The sequence below is a fragment of the Opisthocomus hoazin genome, chromosome 18 (assembly GCF_030867145.1).
Source record: "Opisthocomus hoazin isolate bOpiHoa1 chromosome 18, bOpiHoa1.hap1, whole genome shotgun sequence".
NCBI lineage: Eukaryota > Metazoa > Chordata > Aves > Opisthocomiformes > Opisthocomidae > Opisthocomus > Opisthocomus hoazin.
The window spans coordinates 18,692,067-18,717,740 of record NC_134431.1 but is presented as its reverse complement, the minus strand read 5'-3'; the positions used below and the strand labels follow the sequence as shown (position 1 = coordinate 18,717,740).

Here is a 25,674-nt window from a genome sequence, read left to right as displayed (position 1 = left end):
CGCAACAAAAACACCCTTAAAGCGCCCCCTCCCGCCGGGGGGAGCAGCGAGGGCTCCGGCTCCGCGCGAGGCCTCGTCGCGCCCGGGGCCGTCCCGCCGTGCGCAGGCCCCGCGCGTCCCCGGGTGCTCGGGCAGCGGGGCCGCCCGCAGCCGCTCTCCGCACGAAGCTGCGCGGGAGCAGCCAGCCTCCGCCTCGCGAATGACCGCGGCTGGCCGCGCCCGCGCGCTGCCATGGTGTCACGGCGGGTGCTTCGGCCCCACAGCACATCAAGGTAACAGCCAACACGGTCCCACTGTCGCTTCGTTCTGGGATATAAACGATGAAGTACAGAGCATTTCCACCGGATGAAGGCATGGAGGAGAAAAATGTGAGAATCGTCGTCTTCCCCACCAGCGATCCTCACAGAAAGCGGCCGTGTTTCCGGCTCTCCTGCCCCGTTTCTCCTCAGGCGGTTTATCCCAGCCCACACGCTCCACCCTACCTTCCAAAATCCACTGAAGTGACATGGAAGCAGGCGGTCACCACCCCCCGAGGAAGAAGAAAGGAGGGACGGGCGCTCCGAGGACAGCAGGAGCCCGACACCAGGGCTGAGGAACAGGGAGAGCAGTCAAGGCCCAGGACAAGCACCTGCTGCGATGGCTTTAGGGTGGGAGGTCGGCGAGATGGCCAGGTGCCACAGTGCTTGGAGCCCCACAAGCGGTGTGGGACAGAAAACAAGTCACTGAAAGCCAGGGAATGGCAACACACACAAAAACCAGAGCATCGGGTCAGTGTCTCGGCTCCCCCTCCACCTGGGCTGAGACAGAAGATGGGTTTTCTGTTTTTATGGCAAAAGATCCTTCTCCCAGGAGACACTCTGGCTTGGGACCGCTGTGTCGGCTGCCCGGCCCTGCTCACCATGCCAGGCGTGTGTGGATGGGGACACGGCCTCCCCAGCACGCCGCTCCTGTGCCTTCCACCACCCCCAGGAGGCCTCTACACAGTGAACTTCAATCTAACCTCGATAAATAAAACCAAATGTTTATTTACACCAAAGAATTCCAACACTGGATCTTTCACATATGAAGGACAAAGTATATATACACAGCAAGGGGTAGCAGGGCTGTAACAAGGGTGCTTTTCCGTTGTCAATGATAATATTTGTCCACAATTACTGATCTACCATTTCAGTTTAAGTTAACGTCTGCTCGCTCCTTCCTCTCAGTGCATATTTACAAGACTGTGAGGTAACTGGTATTCTCACCACATGGCACGTGAGGGAGGGGATGGTGGGTGAAGATGTGATATCGGACTTGGCGCAGTCTGATTTTTCCAGCTTTAAGTAGCCACCAGCTTGAAACCTATATAAACAATTTAAAAACAATATACCCAATAACAAACTAATTCCAGAGATCCAAGCCAAGCAACGGCAGGAAGAACCCTCCGCGAGACCGGGGCGGAGCAGGGTACGGCTTACTCTACAGCAGCACCTTTCTCGGGAGGTGGCAAGGACTCCAGTCGGACCAGTAACTTCATCTTTTAAGACTAAAATTACATGCAAGGGGGTGAGTTGGCGTTCTGGTGGGCTCCCAGGGAGACATGATTCAATCCAATTGGGGTTTCAGACATTATCTGCACTTACTTCTTTTAAGCTCAAACCACCTCTCCGTACTGGAATTGTCTCCTCAGTGTACCTCGGCTGAGTCCTACGCAGCACACGGGGTTACAGAGGGCGGTACTTTCGGACCCCCCCTCCCCTGCCCCATGAAGACTTGGCTGGGCAGTCTCTGGAGAACAGCACAATCCCCCAGGGTGTAGGCTTGTGGAGGAGTAATGGTGGGAACATGAAGAGATTTCCAGCAGGATGGAATAGCTTGGAAATGCTGTTGATTCATCTTTGTTCATAAATGAAGAGTACTTTTTTTTTGGGGGGGGTGGGGGGGTGGGGGAGGGAAAAACTGTCCGAGAAATATTCCATCTGTAGGTATTTTCAGGGAATCCCCTGAGTTACGAAAAGTTCAAGTAAAAAAAAGAAAAATCAGCCTATAATAATTTTGTATATAATGACTGAACTACTATAAATCCACAAGCAACAGTTCAGACACGGTGCCTCCAAAGCGTTCATCCCCTCCCTTCCCCTGCCAGGCACGAGCTGCGTCCCGAGGAGAGGCGGAGGGGGAGACCTCTTCCCCACCTGACTCAGCCCAGGCAGCAGGAGACAGAGCCCATCACTACTGCTGAGCGCCTGCGGCAGCCGGCACGGGCATCCCCAGCGTGGTGGCGGCAGAGATGACGGGCGAGCCTGCTAGAGGTCCAAGGGGGGAAGGTGTTGGCACTGAAGAAATCCCTGGAAGAGAGAGACAGGTAAGCAGGAGTTAGGGCGAAACCAGCGCATCGCTATCCAGGACAGATGGGAGGGGCATCTTTGCGGGTCGGTTTGCTGCCGCTTTGTTCCGTTTTCAGAGCTGCCAAAGTAAGCTGAGATACAAGATCTGTCACTGTTCTCCGCAGCCTCTGAGAAGAGCTCGGATTCGTGCAAGTGTCACCGAGGGGCAGACGCGTGGCAGGATCACCGTCCTTCAAAGTGCTGCCAAAAAAACCCCAACTGCAAAGCGCTTTTTCAAACGAGACCAGAAAAGCAGGTCAGGCTGCAGCGAGGCCTGACCTCTGGCGCTCTCCCACCCGCTGGTGCGTAGCCCTCCTTGCCCTTCTCATCGGTCCCAGGAGATGACCTAACGCCCCACCTGCAGGGCTCACCCTCCTGGCTCCTCACCCCCACACAGCGCGTAGAAACGCCTTAAAATGCCACGCAGCAAGAAGAGTCGAGAGCAGAACTGACCTGACATCATACTCGCGCTGCTGACTGGAGTGCTGCCACCCGGCATGTTGGACGTGCCCATCCGAGCTTGGTCTTTCACGATGGGATCTAGGAAGAGCACACTACCCTCAGCGGCCGCGTTGCCAGCCAGCAGCCGACGCACGCTGACTGCCCGCGACCTCCACGCTCAGCCAGTGCTGGCAGGGGACGTCAAATAATATCGACCACCGATACCGGAACGCAGCAGCTTCCACCAGCTCCAGCGGGCAGCACCCAAGAGGGTACCAAGGTAACAGGATCAGTGAGAAGCCGGCTAAATCATGCGCTTTGGAGTTCAGTGGGACTGCTGACAGCAAAAGCTGAAGGAAGTGAAGGTGAAGCTGATCTTCCTCTGCTGAGCAACTGCATAAAGCCAAACCCAGAAAATGGGTGTTGCAAGCAGAAAGGTTATCACGAATGACAATCGTATGCCATGTCTCTACACACATCCCGCAGCAGCCCGCGAGCTGTCATGAGTGTCACTGCAGCTTGTTGTCTTCTGCAAGATGTCCCCAATTTACTCGCTAGCACTTTATTTTCAGCTGCAGGTAAACAATGCTGCCTTCCTAACAGAGATGTCCCCTTCCTGCCTCCCACGCCTACTGCATCAGACCAGGGAATTTCAAATGTCGCCCTTCCTCATGCCCGTATCTCTGCTTGGACACAAGTTAACACAGCTTGCTTGGACACAAGTTAATTTAGCTCTTTGTCCAACCCTCACATTCCAAGCTTCCAGCTTGACTAATGCTCACACTCGCAAAACATTCCACTTGAACATTTGCCACAGGCATAACACAGATCTATTCCGTTTGTTAATTACACAAGTCCATTCAGCAGCAAGAAAAAAAGTAACTGAGCAAATACTCATATTATCCATTGTTACAGCTGTTGCAAAAACCTAAGTATCAAGATTTGTGAAAACCAGCAAGTGTTTAAAAACATTTACTCGTGAAAGTTACATTTTGATTTGCAAACCCAAGCCCCGAATACACCATTCCCCGCGGAGTCAGCAGGGCCCGTTTCCCAACAAACCAGTCACCTGGCTGTATCACGACAGAGGAACCCATGCACCCAGACACCTGCTGAGATTCGCAGGGGTTTCGCAGCAGAGCTTCTTTAGCGCAGCGCTGCTGACTCCCCACCCTGACGCGGGCACGTAGCACTGTTCCCTCGGCTGGTGTAGGTGGCAGTGGCCTACTTTACCCACCACAGAGATAAGAAGCCTCAGCTCCAGCGCAATTATTTGCAAAGGCCAGGCTTATGATGTTGCTGTTCTTAGCTCCTGTCTGTGCAAATGACTGGAACAGAGATTTCCCAAAGGCAGAGGGAGAACTCTCCGGACAGCAGCTGATACTTACAGAAGTAGGGGTGTTCCATGGCTTCTCTCGCTGTGAGTCGTGACTGGTGATCGTATCGCAACAGCTTGTCTAAGAAATCCAGAGCTTCTGGACTCACCAGATGCTGGTTCTCACTGTGAACAAAGCGCTCCCATCTCTTACGGGAGTGTCTGCAGAAAGAGATACCCACATCAGTCTAGGCAGGGGACATCAGCGCCAAACTTCACTTTTTTTTAAAGAGCAAGAACTGTGACAGATGCCCGTCTCCGAGAGGGGCCGCTGCTTGGTGCGGCCGCAACGGGGCTGAGCCGTACCAGAGCACCACGTGGCAGTTCTCCGTCTTTCTGCGCGGTGGCACGGCCACCACAGCCCCGGGCAGCGTGAGGACTCAAGTTCAGAATGGATTTACAGGCCTGAAACCCCAGCTTCCGCTCTGCTATGCCCCCAACGTTAGTGCCTTGTAGTTTTGGTATGTGTCACACAAAATAACTCTGATGGAAAAAAATATGTAAATGCCATCTTCAGCAGCACCTGATTTTCTGCACCGTAATTCTGAGAAATACCACTTTGGCTTTTTTCCCAGAATACTGGAGTGTTTGCCCCTCATGCTGTATGCTCCAGCAGTTCATTTATTGCCTAGGTGACATTTAGAAACCTTTCCTCAAGTCCATTTGCAGATAAAGGACCATGGAAAGCGCTGGCAAAAGGGATCGAAGGCAGGAGTGACAGTTCTCAAGAATCTTGGCTCTGATTTCTCCCATAGGCATAAGCTTTTGTTTACTTCAAGGTCTGCTGACAAAGCAGTAGCTGTCCGGGTCCACCAAGAGCTGCTCTGAACCTCGGCTCACCTGCCCAAGATGTCATTGAAACGCGGATCCAGCTCAATGTTGTATTTGTCAATGTAGTCGTACAGATCTTCTGTTCCCAGCACCTTGGCTATCCTCACCAGCTGGGGACAAAGAGAAGAGTAAGTCACTACTGCGAGGGTATGACAATGCCAGAGCCAGCGGGAAGGTACAGCAGCACATTCCCTTGGGAGCTTGAACTGATCTCAGTGCTCAGCCATCAGGAAGATGCCTCCGCTCACAGGCGGAACTCAGTAAGCCAAGGCAGCCAGGAGAGAGCTGCACACCCTAACATCCCTACAACTCCAGATCTTGCAACACTAACTTCCTTTGCAGCAAGAAAATATTCAAAACCAACAGGGTGGGAAGACAAAAGCAACCGGTCAAAAAAGCAGAAACTCTAACTTGCATGTGAAGGGTGAAGCACCAAGCCCCGAGGGCTCCAGACTGCAGGTCGGAGAACAGCAGGTCACCACGCACGTGGTGTTCTTGCGTGTCTGCACGTTGGTCAGATGCAGAGCATGCGTTAAAGGTTTAAGTATAAAAATTTTGGCCTAATCAAAGATTTCAGAACCTATATAAAACTGTACCAAATTCAGTTTCTATACAGAGGGGAGGGAGGGTGGAGAGTGGCAGGGGCTTTCCACTTAACATAACCTCAGCCACAGTCCATCTACGCACCAGAACACGCCAGCCTTGCTATAATTACTGTTACAACCTTTCCGATACCTACTGAGGAGCTCATAAGTACAAAGCACTATCGATCTATTCCTGCTTAAATTGGTTAGATAATCTTGCACACTTGAGAAAAGGAACATGGCTTCAAACTGAGCAAAGAGGCCATCAGAGAAATGCTTAAATTCTGTGTCGGCTCCCTCGACAGAAGTGTAGGCAGGAAACCCCCACTGTGCCAAGAGAACAGAGACTGTACGTGACCGGCTCTCACCTGGTCGTAGTTGTCATGGCCATGGAAAAAAGGCTCCTTTCGGAATATCATACTAGCCAACATGCAACCCAAGCTCCACATATCCAGACTGTAATCATACATCTGTGCAAAACCAGAAAGACAAGTGAATTTCTAATGAATGAAGCAGAACAGGCTCCCAATACTCCACCCTCCCTCCAGCGATCCAAGCACGGCCCCATTATGCTGGGAACAGGCTGAAATATCTCCATGCGTCTTCATCACTGGATCACTGGATCGCTGTTCAGCTCAGCGTTCCAGTTACTCAACTGGGATATGGCAATTAGCAGAACAGCAGGCACCCTATTTCCATCCTTGCTCACAAAGATATTAAAGACCCGTGCCTCTTTCTGTTTTCACTGCAGACTTAACGTCGTGAATCACTGAGAAACACGGGTCGAGGAGCGAAGCACGACGACAAGTAACAAAAGGAGCGGACTCCACAAGGCACACGGGCAGGTGAGGAAGTGCCTTCGTCACCAGTAACACTGCTATTTCCAGCCCACAGCATTTCCACAATGCAAACTGCATCAGATATGGGGATGTTTTTATAGCTTAATTTAGAAGTTCACGCAGTACCAGCTATTCCTACAAGGGCTTTGTTTCATTCCTGTACCTTAATGCAAACGCAGCCTTGCTAAAGAAAATATAAAAATTCAACATTTGTATTCCAAGAACCACGACGACAGCTCGGCGGCTCTTCCTCGGGCCCCGAGACCCCTCACTAGTTTCTTTAATTTGGTGGCTTTATAGCCACCCCTTTCTGCGACACATTTTAGAACGGACTGTCTTTAGCTTTAGGTCTCTAGACACCTGAATTTCTGGTTTGCTACCTTGCAATGCCACAGACTGTCCATCTAGAAGTCAGTGATAAATCCTGGTAATTCTTACCTGATAATCTACAAGGAGTTCAGGTCCTTTGAAATATCTGGAAGCCACTCTGACATTGTACTCTTGGCCAGGGTGATAGAATTCAGCCAAACCCCAGTCTATTAGTCTAAGCTAGAAATGGTAGAAAACAAAGAAAAAAGGCTGAAGGGACGCTCCAGTTCTCCACTGGCTGAACCACACTACAGGCGAGTCTGAAGCTTCATTTGCAAGTCTTTATTTTCAAATAATTTGGAGCTGATCAGAGTGTCTGTTTAGATATTCTCCCCATACCCATAATGACCAACCAGTCTAAGTAAAACACCTCTCCATACCAACGCTATTTACAGGTTACATGTAACCCATAAAAGCTTAAGAAAAGCAGTGTACAGAGTTTCATTCCACATTTCTCCACACGATGGAAGCACAGCCCCCCCTTGCAGACGTCTGCTAGTACCACTGCACAGGAGTACTCAAAAGGGACCCGAGGTCGCCAAGAGAGAAGCGGGCCCGGCCCCTCCCTGCCCTCCAGCCACCCCACGTTACCTTTCTGTGCTCGTGGTCAATCATGACGTTATGAGGTTTGACATCTCTGTGCATGATTCCCATGCTATGGCAGTAATCTAGAGCCTGCAGGTGACAGAAAGAGACACAGATGCTGGAGTCACAAGAAGCTTTCAAGTTCAATCATATTCAGAAGTATTTCTGCACACCCCAAGTCTAGCTAGATGGCAAGACTTTAGTGCCCAGCGCTGTGGCCCAGGCTAGACTCACAGACCACACAAAACGCCTCCAGAGCCCCCTCTCAAAGGGAGCTCCCAGCAACAGGAGTGTTTTGACTTCACCTCGTGCTTCCTCATAAAAATGGAAGCTCAGAGTCCCTAAGAGCAGAGTTGCTAGGCACTATTGATCAAACAAGCCTCCCCTCCTCCAGACTCCTGAGCAGACAATATCTGATTCAGAAGAATGGAGAAATACATTTGACTCACATTACATTACAGCACAAAACAATCATCAGCAGCTTACAATTTTCTGTTTTCAGAGGCTACACATACTTTTGATTTAGGATCTTAAGTTATCTCGGTGTGCCCAAGGGCTCCGCTATGCTCAGAAAAACAAACGACTAGAATCTGTTGCAGAAACAAGGCTGAACAACTGATACTGACTTGGTATATATTCTTCTACTCAATTCTTCCACAGGCTTTCTCTTCCCTTCCCCCCCCATCCGTGACATGATCACCATCTCTATAGGATTAGCTGAGTGCAAATCCCAGGAATAAACCGATAAAACAGCAAAACTCCAACGTACCTTCAAAATCTCATACATGTAGAATCGAATATCATAATCTGTTAATGTCTGGTATAATTGCTGTGGGACACAAACACACCGTATCAGTGTTCAACACCCAGAAAAATACCACATCCCTGCCAACCCAGAACCACCCAGCCCTGTTCCCCGCTGCTGTGGTTCCCCAAACCCATCTGAAGGAACAGCAGAAGTTTCCCAGGTTACTCTGACCCCACACCTGACTCTGCTCACTCTGCTCCTCTCCCCTCACGAATCACATACACAGTTGACTTCCAGCTCTGCTCAGACAGCGCATTCTGGTTCCTGTCACAAAGTCCCCCAGGCTGCGCTCGTCCACCACCAGCACGAGGCACCATGCCTGCAGACTGGGTCTCAAATAGACCGAGGGTGCTCTGCAACAGTAAGCAGCCATTCCAGATGGCATTGCACAGCCACTCTTCTCCTGAGGCAGGTCAGTAGGGAAGGGGACAAAGCAACATTTAAATCCCTTTCCCCAGAATTATGGAAAGCCACAGAAACAGCTAACCACATATCAAGTGGTTCCAACAAATTGTTACACACTGAACAGACAAGCAAAATGTTTAAGACAGACAGGTCCACAAGAGAACAGATTAATTTGCTCCAAGGGTTAAAACACCACTTGGAATCGGGATTCTCACCTTGCAACTTCTGTGGCAAAATGATAATAAAGGACTGATTATGAACTTCTGTCCCAGGCGTACTTACATTTAGAGACAGTTACTATGTTGGAAGGAAACGACAGAATGACCTGCCTGCCCCCTACGGACTTGCCCTTCCCCAGAAAAACCATTACAGGTGGTTTTCAAATGACAAACACTACAAGTTCACAGCCCACACTGTACCTTAAAGTCTGTGTTGTTTACATGTTCAAAAACCAAAGCGGGTGTCCGAGACTAAAACAGAGAGAAAAGTGTTCAGCCATGTTAAGTTAACATATTTTCATTTAGTATAGTGAATGAAAGCGTTTTTACTCCTAAAACTGCTAGAAGCCCCTCTGCTTGTGATTCCCCTCAGACAGCGAAAGCAGAGCCAAAGCCTGCGGCCCCTGGCAGCACTGTTTGTAGAATGAATTAACTTGTCTCCGTTCGCTGCTATCTCCTCCTTACAGAGCGAGGGGCTGAAGGGACCGGTGGGGGAAGGGCCCTCTGAAAGAAGTTAATCAGATTAAGAGCTGATCTGATTAAGCAATTCAAACGCAGGACTTAAGAGCAGGGGAAAACAAAAAGCCAGATCAGAGCTGAAGTCAAACACAGCAACTTCACCCCTAACCCCAGCGTGCCCTTCAAGTTCCTTCCATACTCACCACAGGATCTTTTACTATATCTGCAAGAGTGATTATATTGGGACCGCCTCGCAGGTTCTCCAAGATCTTGATTTCACGCTTGATTTTCTTCTTTTTAACAGGCTGAAGAATAAAAACCCAAAGCGTAAGACAAAGCACGCCAGTAAGGTGAGGCCAACAGACAGCTCAACACCCAGCTGACAAAGGCAGGTGACTGCACATCAGCAAAATACACTGGAGCCTTTGCAAGTTCAGTGCAAACAGCCGGATCCTGTTGTTACCTGACTATGCATCACTCCAGTTAGGGCTCACACATCTGCAGCCTCCTCTCTAACCATACAAACCTGACAGCTACTAACATCAGTTTCATGTGAGTGAGGGTTAGGAACATGGCATGTATTTTTAAAGCTGTCTGAACATGGCCTGATAGTTAAAAACTTTGTAACTGGCACGTGGTAAATGCTCAACTACGAGAAACCCCTGATCTATCGGAGAGCCACTAAATGAAGTATTTCACCAATCAAAGCTGCGGAATAACCAGCATCCAGGAGACCCTTACTCAATCTGGGATGATATTACATCTGAAATGGAACACGCAGAGCAGAAATTAAAATGTTAGGTTAGCAGTCCATAAATTTCATCAGTGGCTTTAAGGAACAACGATACCATGAGCTCATGGGCCTCTATGCACATGACAGCATGCCAGGGCACTGGTAGTTAGAGGGGGTGAGAATTTTCTAGTCAGCTGCTGAAGTGTTGTTTAGCTCCAAGCAAAAATGTGTTGCACGTCAGTACTTCTTTAAGATAGGGACTAATTCCTTACAGGCAGAGATTTGACTCAATAACCAAGCACAGGGCTTTTATTAGCAGGCTCAAAATGATGGCCCGTTTCACCGGATGACGCTCCCAAGCCAGGCTTTAAGGGCTTTGGTTTCAGAATATTGAACAGTTTAGACCGAACGCTGCACTTTCTGGCCTCGTGATCACCTCAAGATGGATTCTATCTTTTGCCCAATCCCCAGCTCACCTTGAGAATTTTAACAACTACTTTTTCATTATTTGTAATGTTGATGGCTTCAAATACTTCACTGTATTTGCCTCGGCCTAATTTTCGAACTAGCTGGTAGTCATCTTGATTTCTGTGGAGATAAAAAGTTAAGAGTTCCAAAGAGCTCAGTCATTTCCGTCACAATTTACAAATCTCTCCTTAACACTAAATCTCACTGCCTCACCTTCCAGCCAAGGTGGATTAGCTGGTGTCTTACATCTCCTGACCGCAACAACTAAGAATTAGGAGAGAAACAGGGAGCTTCTCCTCGCCCAAGTCAGATTCAGTCCAGAGCTTAACTACTTCTGCAGGAGGTAACATAAGCCAAACCACACATTTCAGCATCAGCAAACTGGAGCTATCCCTTCCACCTGTCTATACATATTTGGAAGCTATATTTCTCCTTGTATAATGTTGTTAAAAATCAACAAAGTCAGGAAGACTGAAAATGTAAGTGCTAACCTGTTTAAAAACAGACTAGGCACCAGGCAGCACTTCGGCTCAGAAGACTGTGTACATTTCAGAAACAAAGCTGAGGGCAGAACTTCGTCTGGGCCCTGCCATACAAAAGCAGGAACGCAGAGCTATGAAGCTGGCATCACTGCTGTCTGATTCTTGGACGGTTTAGTCATGAGCTCAGTTTAGACAGCTCCTTCCTTCAGAAAGGAGCAGACGTCTTTTCCAGTCGCTTGCCGAGAGCTGAGCAACAAGTCACAAAATAGCATGTACCTATTTAACTCTGCTGAGTCTCTTCATCATCCAAGTCAGAAGCAACTTCAGATGTCTTCTCACTTTTTTCAGCTCTGCACCCAGGGCTGGTTAGGTTGTTTCAGAACAAGATTCTCTACCCTCTGAAAGGGGACGTTTCCTGACTACCTGGCAAAAATTTTTCAAACCCAGCTCTTAAGCAAGCTGCTAAAAGTGTTCCTGTACTGCTGGGGATTTAAAATTTTGACAAGAAACAGTTTTCTGAAGAAAAGTTGCAATCCTAACACTGGCCACACACGGAAGGAGCATGAAAAACCTAATGCAGCACAGGTGCCACAAGTCCCCCCATGCACCACTACGCCGGATCCGACAGGGATTGATCCCAGTCCAGGGACATCCACAAGCAGCCCGGAGACTTACCCCCACTCAACAACATGCGACTCATAGTCCCAGTACTCCCGGGGTCTGTGTGTGTTCACATCCGTGTAAACTCTGGCCCTGCTCGGCACGGGTCCCGACATATCAGACAGGTTGGCAGGCGGAAATGACGAGATGCCTGAAATCAGAGGCTACCCGAACGGCAAAGCTGGACAGAAGATAAAGGCCTCGGGTTCTTCCACCTGCCGAGAGGAAACAAACCAGAGGTTAAAATCTCAAGATACTATAAAAATATTTAAGTTAATCATTAAAAGCTGCTGAGGAGGAGAGGCTGGAGCCCAGCCACAGACCTGGGATCATTTGTCAGAGCTCGAAAGCAATTTCTCTGCCCTCCCTCACACAGGACAGGACCACTTGGCCCCGCCAGCAAACGTACACCCCCCCCAGCAACTTGCAGCATGCAGTTTCCAACTTTTGGTGGCACAGGTAACTTTCCAAAAGGGAAGAAATGCAACGTGCTCTGTATCTGCAGACAGACTCCTTCCTCCTTCCTTCCAGCTCAAGAAAAGCAACAGCTGTCGGCTGCAATCTCTCCCCCGTTCAGGAGTAAGTCTTGTGCCAGCCCACGTAACTCCAACATTTCATCCACTCACGGCTGCACAACTATCACCTCTTGCAATGCACTGAGAAACGATGCTGCAAGCAGAGCTGACAGATCAACAAGGTCACCTGTGCAACCTCAATTAAGCACTTTCTGAAGTTTCAGCTTCAAGAAACATCTGCTTTCATTTGAATCAGAACTTTGGGATTTACTTGCAATTCTTAAAAGGACTGAAGCCTTTCATGTGCTCACACACAGGTTTGTGTGGATACGTTGAGACATTCTGTGGAAAGAAAAAAAACAACCCTGAGCTGATCCACCACTCCGCCCTTTCCATCCATGGGAAAATGGCGGCACCAGCTGAAGCGTTTCTGTGCAAAGCAAGGCTGGTCAGCTCCGGAGCAGGTTTCTGGAGGAGAGCAGAGAAATCCAGACACTGTGTCAGAGCATGGATCTTCCCAGTTTGAAGCACCCTCCCACCCATACGTTACTGTACAGGCTCGTACAAAGCCACACCATACCGTGCAATGCCACGAAGTCCTAGCACAAACAGCATCCTCCAGAAGATGGATGACATTTATAGCGATAAGCTACATCCACACTAATTAGACTATCATGAGGAAAAGCACATCCCCAGCTAGCAGCGAGACAAGAAAGGACATCAGGAAGATCTCACATTGCTCACTCACTACGAACCGTTCAGGGATCAAGTGGCTTGAGGATGCTCGGAGGACTTCACAAGAAACCAAGGCAGCGAGAAGAGTTCTGCTGGGATGAGGCACCAGGTTTGGCCATAGCTTTCTACAGTCAGGACATCCAACCCAGCTGTCCAAAAGACAACAGCATTTGGGTGTAAGCACTGCCACTTCTTCCTCCTTGCAACGTGATTTTAGCAAATCTGTTACGTTTTACCAGTTTTGAGACTAGTTAAAATAACTCAAAAGAAAGTTACTGCAGGTCAAAGCCACACATTGTAATTTGTGAATATTTAAGAAAAGAGTAGCTCACTACAATTTCATACCAAAGTATTGTCCTGCCCGAAATAAAAATAGCGCCTTTGAATTTTTCAAATCTTTCACCAGGAGTGAAAATGACACACTTCAAAACATTTAAATACAAGAATCTCTTTCTCAGCCTTCAAAGTAACTCACGTGGAAGGAAGCTGTATTGGAGCACGAAAGAGAATCGCCTGGTGCGCAGCATACGGCAGAGACTGCACAGGCCTGTCTACAGAGAGGTGCTCTACAAGTGGGCGATGCCATCATCCAAAGGAATATAAGGCATTTTTTTGCTATGCTGATCTTATCCCTTCACAGAAAATGGGCAACTGCCAGATTGCAGGAGGAAGCAATAGCCCCACTAATCAGAAATTAATCAGCAAGACCTAGAAATCTGCTCAGAGCAGTGAGCTCAGGCTATTGGGATACGCCACACCAGCAGAAAATTCTAGAAGCAAAATCCTGCTCTGCTGACAGTGTCCTGTCATTTATTTGAGGTCTGCAGTACTTCAGTCTGCTGCGAGGACCACAGCAAGAACCGCTGGCTACGAAGACGGGGGAGGACCTGGGGGACACGGGTCTGATGTCCTTCACCGCGTCACACAACTGGACCAGCAGCTGGCTCTGCGTTCGGAGGCAGAAGCGCACGCGAGGTCTCTTGCCGGCGTGGACTAAGCCTCCTCGGGTGGTACGGACCCGGGCAGCGTGGGTTATTTCTTGACCTACCGACACACAAACAGCGCTGAAGGCAGCTCCTGGTAGACAGGGCTGCAGTAATCCAGCCCCAAGGTTGATAAGGGACAGGGCACTGTTCCAAAGTCCGCAGCAGAGGTGTGACAGAGGCCTCAGCCCAGTAAAGGAAGGACGGGGCACTGCAGCCAGGCGTTCAGCTCAGGGAAGAATACGAAGAATTACTAAATTAAAAGTAGCTACCCCTGGACAAAATGTTAGTCCTCTAACAAAATACACTCTCAGAAGATTAGGCAGCAACCATCCAAGACCTCAAACCATTTCTGTGGCCTGACTCAGACACTTAGAAATTAGATGTATATTCCAAAAAAGTACTCAGGCATTAAGAGAGCATGCAAGTTTACCAAAACACTTTTAGCACTGTGAAATTTATTAGATTTCAAAGTTTAATCACTGCTTTTTTTGTTTCTGCTCATTTCATGTACTTCTGGCAGGAGATGCACTGGCTAATGTCCTCTGCCTAATGCTCCTTGTGTAGGAATTAACTGAACCTATATACATCTAAGATGACTTAGCAATTTTAATTCTTCAGCACAACTCAGTATCAACAAAGAATACGTGACTGCTCCCCTCGCCCAGCTTAGCAAAACCAGTTTCAGCAAGGAAAAAAATAATAAAAAAGAAGAATCGATCACATTGTCTAAAGATAGATCAAATTTCCCAGTGGGTATTTTCTGTCACGTCGCTCTAGCCTAGCACAAGCTGTGTGTTGTAACAGACTGCTCAGAGAAAGGCTTTTTCAGGAAACCATCCACTGTAGCTTCTAAGAATGGCACACAAGGCCTATCTACCACGGCAGGTACTGTTGTTGTCTGCTGTTCTTGAGACAGGAAGAGGACAGAGTCTGCACAGATCGTTTGGTTTTAAAGCAAAGTTCTACACATACAAACTTACCCTGCCTGAGAGCTTCTCTCTCTCTCTGCTTAAAACTGCTAAGGAATTTGTAATTTGTATATATTTTGCTTTCACTGCCCCTAGAGAGGGGTAATTTTGCAGTGGATCCAGCTCTTTGACAGAAGGTACCAACACAAAGAGGGACAAATAACGGGGACAGGTATGGTCACGCGAAAGTCACTTTAGCTTACAGTTTTAAGGCAGAAAATCTACAGCATGAGCAGCAATTACGCCTAAATGAGTGTCCTGAGCTTGTTATAAAGGATGCGTTCTATTTCTGCAGAATCCAAACAGCATATGTCACATATCAATTCCTGCATTAATGACAGAATCATAGAATAATTCATATTGGAACAGACTGCTGAAAGTAACCTAGTCAAAGCAGACCTAATTAGATCAGGTTGCCATGTCCAGCGTAGTCTTGAGCATCTCCACAAAGCACAACGCATCTCTGCAGATTTTAATTTCTCTGGTAGAGAAGTGCTTAACGAGGAGACATAACCGTGAGCTTTGAGGCGATATAGCAGAGAACTCGGAGAGGAAGACAAAGCTTCCAGTCACCACCTGACACACACTGTCCAGCGCTCAGGCTTGCCGGCGTGAGGACAGAAAACAGCTCTTCTGTCCCAGCACTTGCGGTGGCACCCTTGGGCAGACGCTCCCAGCCAGCGCCCACATGGTAGCCACATCAAACGACCACCACGCAAACGCTCCTGTGCTTGGTTTTACCCACACAGGCCTGCCCTTAAAAGTGCCGTTTAAATATTAGCAAACTGATAATTAGCTCATCTCTTACACGACATCTTTATCAAGAGCACCCCACAGGACCCCGTTCACCCTGCGTACAAAAGAAATCCGGAGGACCCCGCCACACACAGCACTGCACGTACTACCGATAATTACTCACAGGAGCACCCGGGAGCCCCAGCCAAGAGACACAAACAACTGTGCTACCACCACACAGGAATTTTGTAACTGGAAGAAAAGAGATCAGTTCCTCAAAGTTTGAATTATTCTCACAGTAGCCTACTGCCTGAGCAGCTTGGTAGGCTAGACTTGTTGTGCCTAAAGTTCAACAAAACAGTAAAAAGCCCCTCAATGTTTACTTTCAGTCCGATATTTAAAACATTTTAATTGAAACCACTGCCACAAACCCCCTCCTCTTTAAATAGGGATTTTATCACCCTTACAGCAGACTAACCCCAACGGCAACCCCAGCCCCCACGGAGGACTTGATTCCTCGTGAAGCATCCCTACTTGCAGCACCCAGACCCAAGCAGCACAGGAACTTCCTACGCCCTCTGCCCTTCTACATGTATCCACTTACAGCAAGCAGCCACAGAACGCAGTGAAGAAATCTATGCAAATTAGTTTCTGAGAAACACACCTCTAGTAAAATGCATCGCTTTTTTTAGTCAAGAATAACTGAGGTACTGGAATCTTTTTTTTTTCTCCTTTTAAATGGAAATGTTTTTGGCACAGAGCTTCTCTCAAGCACACGGTTACTCAGAACCTTAAACCTACGAAGCTGCACCAGTGTGACGCAGCACAGACAGACCCCCAGCGAGCTGGAAGCCAAGAGCTGCCCAGAAGACTGGTGTCCCGTGGAACCTGCAAGCACCATCCAAGCGATGACCTTTGTGGATAAGCTTTGGAGTATAAATAATGCACCCAAGAAGAGGAGCACTGCTTGACGCCGGCCTCCCTGGCTCGCCAGTGCCAGGTAGGTCCAAGTTCATCCAGACAGAGCAGAGCCGAGTGATCTGCGTTCAACACCACATAAACACGATCACTGCCGATGACCCACCTGAACTCCGACTCAGCGAGCAGAGCACAGTCGCAGAGGAGTAAGACAGGCCCCAAACTCCACCAAGCCAAACTCAACGAGCCAAGGAAATACTGCCATCACTTTATCAATTCCAGATAGACCATCGTAGACAACCTCGAGAAAGCGAGATGCGCAGATTGATCAAACAGGTCTAGAGACTTTCCTCTCACTTCTATTTTCCCTGTGTAAGCTCGTTACCAGCTGCGATTGTGGCAGACTAAGACTGTAAACAGGGTAAGACAGACAGAAGCTGGTCATTGCGAAAAAAGAAAAGCCCTCTGTCAGCTGAGAAGAGCAGAATTACACTAAGTAGTCTGGAATCAAAAGGTTATTCCTTTCTTTTATCCGCAACGCGAGACATTACCTTTCGCAGTAAATGGCTCAGACCCAGCCTCTGAAATGACGAGGGTATAATGTGCTTTACCAGCGAGAGGAAGCATTACAATCATCAGATAAAATTGATCACGATTTCCTTCACATAGCCCATTTACCCCTCGCGTCTGAGCCTCCCAGGGAAGGAGCACTCCCTTCTTCCACGTTCAGAGAACGTCTGGTATTGGATAGACACCACTGAAATTAGCAGATTGTGCTTACATACTACACTATAGCCTGCTGGCAGCCAACGTTGATTAAAAACCAGATTATCCATAGAAGAAGAAATAATAGTAACCAGCTTTATAAAAAATACGTTCTATCTCACAAAAGAAATCTGCTCTGCGTATTTGCATGATGCTGGAACTGCAGCAATACAAGTATGGAACAGATGACCTCCAGAAGTCCCTTGCAACCTATATTTTTCTAGGATTCCACAGCTGAAATAGAAACAAGTCTGGATTAACTAAACTGACACTTCACATCCTTTCCTGGAGATCGTTTACCTACTAAAGGGACAACATCAATAGAGGAGCAGATTTTAAAATCTACTTGAGTTAAAAAAAAAGCTGAAGTTCGAAATCAAACTTTTCTCTTGGTATTTTTTTGGAACAGCACAGTCTGCTCTAACTACATTTTTCCACCAAAATTATTTTCCAGATTTCTTTTAAATAGCTAGTTGTGTCCGGCTGTGGAGAAATAGCAAATCACGATACATAACGACCTCAGCATTCTCTTATGAAAGAAACAGGAACAGTTGTGATTAATTCGAAACAAGCCATGACCAGTCACTGGGGAAAACAGTTGACAGGCTTAGTTAAACTGGAAGAAACATCTTGGAGTCATTCTGCACTAGCAACGTCCTAAAATTGAGACTGCTTCTTCCTTCATCAGCTTCACCGATTCCTCCCCTGAATTCCTCGCAGCTCCTGCCAACGAAGAAGTCATCCCTTGTAACACGGATCACAACCTGCAGGGAAGTCACGGGGCCGACCACGAAACAGTCCTGCTGTAACCCTGTATTTTATGATAACCTCCACAGCCTTGGGGAAAGCTGAACGCTCCCACTTCACAAGTGTAGACAGAAAGCAGCGCCTCGCACGTCTGACACTCCAGGCTGCCCTGGCAGTGTCGCGGGTGCCCACACGCTCTCCTAGCAGGAGGTCTGTCACAGTTCGTCTTCATTTTCCTTCAGACCTGTAACAGCCAAATTTTCACGGCGCTTACACAGACTCTACGAGTCTCCAGCATCTCAGCCTAGCTGGACAAGCGTCCTTCGCAGAACTTCAGTGTTGGCAACAGCACCTGCACCTGGGGCAGAACGGCCGGGGCTGTCTCCAGCAGCAGGAAGCTGCCAGTCACGGGAACGCTCCTCACGCCGTCTCCTAAAGGGTTTTACACAGAACAGCCAGCTTTGATAGCTCTTCTCTCCCCACTTCACCTCCAAAATCATGGACTCTCCCTCATGTTTTCAGAGCTAAGCTAGTCCACAGCACACAGAGCAACGGGAAAGCTTTCCCTAACACAAAACCACCAAGACCGATCTTGGCTGAGCCGCGGTGGGCAGCGACACCAGCAAGACACCCAAGCCCGGCAGCCAAGTGCAGGCCCGGCCGCTGTCCCACGCCTGCGGGTTCTGCACTGCTCCCCAGCTCCCACAACTCACAGCGGATATCCCCACTGCCAGCGCTGAAGACTCCTGACACCATCTACTAAAAATGGCTACAAACATAACCAGGAATTGCCAAACCAACCTGCCAGCACGCACCCCCCAACCCAGAAACCAGTGGCAACGCTCCTCTGCTGGCGTCTCCTCCCTGCCCAGGCTGAGCAGGAAGCGCAGGAAAGCCAGCGGGGTTTTTTTGCAGGCACTTCTCTAGGTCTGACCTAAAACCAACTAAGAGCACTTGCAAGGACCTCAACGGGAAGTGGTTCTTTTTCTTCTAAGAGCATTAACAAAACTAAAGCTCCTACTGCTGGAGCTCTGGACAGTATTTTCCAAGCAGTCCATCACCAAAACTACTGTTTCCGAGATCCCGGCAACACCGGGTGACTCCTCCTGAAGGCTGACGAAGGGGAATGCTCCAGCACCACCACAGGCTCTTCACCGCTGACATCAGGTCAGCCAGCAGCGTCCTCTGGAAAGTTCTACTTTCCTAATTACTGCTAAGTGACACAGTTGTTTTCCTCATTAATTAGTAGGCAGAGAGTACTGGCAGGCCAGTCGTTCAGCTGATTTGACTCCTACGGTTCATGTACAGAGCGCGGCTTAGCTAGAACTCCGCCAGCTGAACTGTACCTGCCATCTGTAAAAGTGACATGTTTTTAACGGAGCTGATCCCGCAATTCCTAGAGGCAGGAACAGTTACTAGAGCCAAAGGATAAACCGGCATTCATGGCATGTAACCGCTTCTCCAGGAAATCCCCGCCATCAGCTGCTCCCATCAAGCAGGCAACGCACTGCAAACCATCTTCATCGTTCGGCTGGCATCCAGAAGGCTCAGCAAGAGACACCCGGTGCAAACCCCTGCCAGAAAATATAAGTTCTAACACAATTTTCTAAAAATTCATCATTATTAACACAAGGCAAACCTAGCTACAACCGTTCCAAAAATCAGATGGCAAAAAACAGCTATTAAACTCCAGAAATCAGTATCTGTTTTGCACTGGGTGCCCTAACACAGGGCCCCGAGTGCTGGGTTTGCACAGCTACAGCCAGACAGGCAGTGCTCCCAGACATGGCAGGGGATGTAAATGTATTGACTGAGAGTTTAATGCCCCCCACCAGTGTTTTGGACATTAACCGAAGCCTGGTGACCACGGCATTCATCACTCAGTGTAACCCAGCAGGGACACAAATGCTGAACCCACCCTTGCCATGCCAAAAAAACCCACACCACGCTGACCACGCACAAGGACAAGTCTGTCCCTCTGCCCAGCACCTTTCTTCACACCTTGCAATCACCCAGTAAAGCCCCGGTGCAGCATTAAGTCACGACTTAGGGTGAGGATACATTTCTATGCCTGGTAAGACACTTCAGTTGGACATGTGCCTGGATGCCATACGTTCTAAAATACTGAAACTTGTAACTTCTAATTTGTAAGCTGAGTTGATATGAATCTGGATGCTGCACAACCTCCTCAGTGAGCAAAAAGCCCTCCTTTTCCTTCTGGAGCACAATCAAAGCGCTGCTTGATCTGCAGCAGGCAAGGCTGGAATTTAACAGCACACTGCTAACAGACAGAGAAATCTGTGACACAACTTGTAAGAGGAGGAACGCTGCCGGAGCTCTTGCTTCTCGATACTGGAAATTAATTTGTTGTGTGCATCCACGCTCATCCATTTTCAGAACACTAAAAATAAAGATTTACTGACAACTCACGCACACGTGTGCAAAGAATACCCAAAGCATTCTATGAGTCAAAGATGTGCCAATCAACTGCCCCCTCCCAGGGCTTTGGCCAGAACACGGGAGAGCCACCGTTCCACCCCCCTGGACGCGCGGGAGGACCCTGGGGGAACTTCTTCACAACACGGCAAGACCTCTCCCACCCCGCGAACGCAAGTTCTGGCATGCAATTCTCTAACACCGTGGAACATGCTGGACTCTCCCTACACTTAGCTTAATTAAAAAAAAACCTGCTTTGCCCTTTGGTTGTTCCAGAAGGCACAAGGGCAGAGGACCACTTCTCTGCAAAAACCAGACTCCGTAACTTCATTTTTCTAGGGCTGCTGTTAACACTCGAAGACACGACTATCCAGCTGGCAACCTGCAGCCAGACTCTACCTTGGCCCCAAATTATTCTCCCGTTCCATCTCGTACACACTCTATTTGCCATTCACCTCAAGTAAATCGCCATAAGATAAGCTCGCCATCAGACTAAGCAGGTGGACAGCCTGCTTCAGAACGCGTCTGTCTCCCTGCACAGGGCAGTATTCCTTCAAAATCAGAAACCGGACACAAGAAGGGCATAACCCAACTCTCAGAAATAAACTCGGTGGAAAATGAGAATCATTGAAACCGCAACCTTCCAAATAGGAGTCTGTGGTGGTATTGTCTTGGGTCTGCAAAGAACTCCCAAGGTCTCCCCTCTGCTCTTCAGCCTCCCGAAGCAGCAGCATGAAATGGATAACAAAATCATTCAGTTGAATAAAGCTGTCCAGAACAGCCTGAACAAAGGAGCAGGTAAGACTCGTGTCAGGCTCACGCTGCTGCTGACACCCGACCAACAGCAGATCTCCGTGAACCACCGATCCCATGACCACACCAACAATCCCACTTCTTATCAGCCTCTCCCACGGACAGATAGGTTTGGCACCTTGATGGCAAACCGGGTCCAAAAACCACCTTGTAAAAGCACTCTGCCTTCAGCAACAGCACGAACACCGGTTCAGAGCGCTGCAGTCTCCTCTTCAAGGCAGTTTTTCTAGGTCCAAAGGACAACTCCTTTTCTCCAGTTAGGTTCTGTCAACTCCAGGAAAGTCAGCTCTTGCAGGCCCCTGGAAGGAGAGACCCAAGCTCAAAAGAATTATCCAAGAGTTGTCTTGCAATCAAAACCAGATAATGTTTGCAGCCAGACTGAGTCACGGCAGTCCTCCCTGATCTTAAAATCTGTGGAGTTCATTCTCTCAAGACCCTCCTGGCACAACAAAATCTAAGATGGCATCAATCTTGCCCAGATAGTTTGAAAACCAGATACCTTCATGTAAGCAATGCGATAATGGAGGAACAGTGGAGGTGACGGGTCTGGTAACCCAGAAATACATCCCTGCCTCTTCAGAAATGTGACACGAAATTAATCACACCAGCACAATGTCACCCATTTGCTTCTCCTGTCTGCCTTTCCCCTGTTCCTAAGAGGACATGAGGAAAGGCAAAAGGAGAAAATCAGATCTGTAAGGAGAAAGCGCAGAAAAAGAATTCAAGCAGAAGGTATCAGGGCAGCCGCCATTTAATAAAATTGGGAAAAGTTCCATCCCGGTCCCTTCTACCACAGCAGAAACACAGTTTCCTTCTCCACAGCTCCACAAACCTGTGACCAGCTTTCGGCATCCCATATTCCCAAGATTCCGACCTCGGACCCACCTCATGTCTGTGTCCCTAACCTGCACTACCACAAAATGCCCCAGATCTCAAATACTAAAGTCCTTCCGCGTGGCACCTTCAAGAAATGGTATTTTACCAAGTCTTTCCCCAGTAACCCCCCCTCGCAAGTCTGCACCTTCACTCTCACGTTTCACCAGCCTTTTTCCAGTAAACGAGTACCATTAACCGCCCCTGCGCAAAACGGAACTCTGCTTAACACCATGAAACGTTCCATGATCCCATTCCCTCCACATTTGCTAGAACCCACTGCCAGCTTCACTGTCTCTCTTCCCAACAGCAACATTCCCAACAGAACCCATTTCTCCTCACGCCACGAACCCACGTGCCCTGCCAGACCCAAAGAACCTGTTCCCAATCTCCCACTTGGACATCTCTGCTTTCTCCTCCAGCATCCCACTCTCTCACCACATTTTTCCCATATTCTGTGGCTTAGCCCCACCACAGCACGCTACCTGGCTACCCAGCGCCGCCAGCTTCCCAGCCTTTGCTACAGCCAAGGCCGAGACGACGTCACCTTCCTCAACGCCTTTTCAACTCCTGGTGGGCAGCACCCGACGGGGCGAGCTCACTGGTCCGAGCTGCGTACTCTGAACTCTGCTGCCGCCCACACCGGGAGCCAGAAGGCAGCCAGGTGCCGCTGACACTGCACACCTGGCAGAAATGACATTACCAGGTAACAGAGAAAGGTGAAAAAAGGGAAATCGCTCGCCATCGCCAAGATGACGGGGAAGGATCACTTCCAAACCACCACAGATGCCACCGAGGACCCACAGCACCTTCACGCTACACGGGAGCGGACACTTCTGCCAGCAGCGGCCGCGTCCTAGCCTGGTGTCTTTTGCCAGCTGCAGACACCGTGTCTGTCCCCACAGAGGACGTACTGCTGTCAGTGGTTTACCCAGGCACGGCACTGCGCTCTAAGAACTGCAACATTACCCCAGTCCTAGTTTCAGGACTAACTACGGAGTTGATCAAGCTTCACACTTTCCCCAAATCCTGCCTAAAGCCTTCCCAAACTCCGTCTCCCCTCTCCTGCCGCAAGCTTTGCCCATTTCTACATCACACCGACAGGAACAGCGCGCAGGACGAGCGACTTCTCTGCGCCTACCTATGCTACACCCGGAATCTGCGCTGGCAGCCACATCCAACACCCAGGTCGAGTGGCAACACGGTGCCAACACCAACCCTGGTTGAGTCTGAGCATTTTGAGCAACTATCATGCTTTTGAAAAGAGAGAATGTTCAAAGAGCAAACCAAATGGCTACCTGCCCCCAGGCAGAAACGCTGCCTTCTCCACGTGCTTCTCTCTGGAAGGGTGTGTCGCCCAGTCACCCGCACCGGGCGCCGACCCTCCGACGCAGAACGAGCTGCTCCTCCCGAGCAGTTTGCGGCGCACGCCGAGGACTGAGCTGGCGGGAGCCAGGTGAGTGCGTGTGGAGCACACAGCACCCCGTTCCGCAGCCTGGCATCGACCGTCGGCGCAGGAGCAGCTCTCCAAGACCCCAACCCGGGGGCAGGTTGGACCGGGGCAAACCCCGCACCATCGCAGCCTTCTCTCACAGGTACCAGGGCTCGGCACGGGCACGAAGGACCAAAACACCAAACAACACGGGCTCAGGATCCATAAATTTAGCTTGCAGAAGCGAGGCACATGCTCTCATAAGTCTCTGGATAGATCAACCACTGCTGTCAGCAGAAAATATACCGATGACTGAGTGTTCATAATCCAAACTTTATTGGTGTACCCAAAGCCCTCAGTAAGAAGGAATAAAGTAATCTGACAACCACCACGCATGGGGTTTCATAATCTTATCTCTCCTCTCATTTACAACGCATATTTTACCACCAGCCACACGGTGCCTTGCCCCAGGGCCCGATTACCTAAATTACAGCAGGGGCGAGACTGACCACCGCTGTTTTCAGAACAGAAGAGTGGCTGCTGTGGAAATCTGTGAAAACCACCTTCCCCTCCTCCCAGAAAGGCCCAGAAGGGAGTCCCTGCGCGGCTGGGGGTGGGGGCAAGCAGAAGCAGGCCTCTCCTGCCCCTCCGCGCGCCTCGCATCCCCCTGCTTTTCCGGGCAGGGCGGGGAAGAAGCGAGACAGAGACTTTTCAATAAATAACACCCACACGGCCCGAACATGCGAACTCGGAGCGCTGGGGGAAGGGGCAGGCTCCCCTCCGCAGGGCCCGGCCCCTCCTGCGCGCCCGGGCCGGGGGCAGCCGAGGCGGCCCCCCCCCAGCGCCCTGCCCGGCTGCAGGCCCTGGGGGCACCGAGGCGCCGGGCCCTGCCCCTCCCCGCCGCGCCGGGCCCGCCCGTTCCCCCCCACCCCGCCGTCACCGCCCGTTTCCCCTCAGAAGCACCGTCCCGGGCCCCCCCGCCGCGGCCCAGCTCTCTCGAGGGGCGGCCCCGGCCCCTCAGCCCGCACCGGAGCTGGGGGGGGGGGGGGGCGGTGGGGGGCGCGGGAGACACGGTGGCGCCTCCCCCCCGCAGCACCCACCGCCCGCCCCCGCCGCAGGGCCCCGGGAGGGGAGCCGGAGCCGCCGGGGCCCGCCGGTACCTGCCGCGGCCGCCCGCTCGCCGCCCGCCCGCCGGCCGCACACAGACAATATGGCGGAGGCACAAGGCTCGGCCGCCAGCCGCAGGGACCAGAGCGAGGCACGCCGGAAGCGGAAACCCCGCCGCCCGCTGGCGCGCCACTCGCCGCGGGGAGGGGCGCGGCGCGCATGCGCGGGGGGGAAGAGGGGAAGCGTGCCGCGGGGGGTTATGGGGGATGTAGTCCGCGGCCGTGGAGGCCTCGGCGGCGCGGGGGGCACCGGGGGGGCCTCGGGCCTCACCCCGACCCCGGGCCGCGTCCCGGTGAGGGCAGCTTGGGCCGAACCCTCCAGGCCAGCCCTGACGATGCGAGGCGGCGGGGCCGGTACCCCAGCGCGGCCCGCCCGCTTCGGCCTCGCCCGCCCCGCGTCCCCCGGCGGGCGGCCTGACCCCTGCGCAGCGGCGGCGCGACCGGTCCCAGTCCCGGTCCCCCTTCCGCGGGGCTCCCGCCGGGCCGCCCCCCCCCCCCCCCAGCCGCGGGGCCGTGCGCGGGGACGCCGCCAGGTGGCAACTGCGGCCCGCGAAGGGGAGCCGGGCTCGGCCGTGATCCCCCCCCCCCGCGGCCCCGGGGCCGCTACCGAGCGACGGGAGGGGCCGGGGGGGCTCACCCCCCCCGCCGGCGGCAGCGCTGGGCCCCGGGGCTGCCCCCTGAGCCCCCTTCCCCGGGGCCCTCGGCTCGGTGCCTGCCGGGCAGCGCGGGGGCTGCCGTTACCCCGGCTAAGTGAGAAAAAGGCAGCAAGACTTGGGCAGGCTGGAGAGGTGGGCAGAGAGGAACCTGATGAGGTTCAACCAGGGCAAGGGCAGGGTCCTGCGCCTGGGGAGGAACAACCCCAGGCACCAGCACAGGCTGGGGCGGCCCTGCTGGAGAGCAGCTCTGCGGAGAGGGACTGGGAGTGCTGGGGGACGACAGGGTGACCATGAGCCAGCAGCGTG

General features: G+C 50.9%; 1 protein-coding gene across 3 annotated transcripts; it reads right to left on the bottom strand.

The window, feature by feature from the left end:
* Positions 1–1,001: 1,001 nt before the first annotated feature.
* CSNK2A1 (casein kinase 2 alpha 1) lies at positions 1,002–24,813 on the bottom strand. 3 transcript variants are annotated; one of them, XM_075438377.1, is made up of 13 exons: positions 24,707–24,813; positions 11,639–11,838; positions 10,490–10,601; positions 9,484–9,585; positions 9,023–9,073; positions 8,160–8,219; positions 7,397–7,480; positions 6,875–6,985; positions 5,966–6,067; positions 5,023–5,123; positions 4,196–4,344; positions 2,820–2,906; positions 1,002–2,327 (listed from the first exon to the last, which is right to left on the bottom strand). In XM_075438377.1, the coding sequence occupies exons 2-13, from the start codon at positions 11,737–11,739 to the stop codon at positions 2,212–2,214; spliced, it is 1,176 nt and encodes a 391-aa protein (XP_075294492.1). In that variant the 5' UTR covers positions 11,740–11,838; positions 24,707–24,813; the 3' UTR covers positions 1,002–2,211. The 3 variants fall into 3 exon arrangements, with proteins under 3 accessions (XP_075294492.1, XP_075294493.1, XP_075294494.1); XM_075438378.1 differs by lacking the exon at positions 24,707–24,813 and adding an exon at positions 21,389–21,507; XM_075438379.1 differs by lacking the exon at positions 24,707–24,813 and adding an exon at positions 12,894–13,026.
* Between the last annotated feature and the right edge of the window lie 861 nt (positions 24,814–25,674).

What these genes read in the sequence shown, in the direction of transcription:
- CSNK2A1 (XM_075438377.1), bottom strand. Translation starts at nt 11,739, where the DNA reads ATGTCGGGACCCGTGCCGAGCAGGGCCAGAGTTTACACGGATGTGAAC. An exon ending in TAGTTGTTAAAATTCTCAAG is followed by an intron (nt 9,586 to 10,489) that starts GTGAGCTGGGGA and finishes TTTATTCTTCAG; the next exon opens with CCTGTTAAAAAGAAGAAAAT. An exon ending in CATGGAACACCCCTACTTCT is followed by an intron (nt 2,907 to 4,195) that starts GTAAGTATCAGC and finishes TGCTCTTCCTAG; the next exon opens with ATCCCATCGTGAAAGACCAA.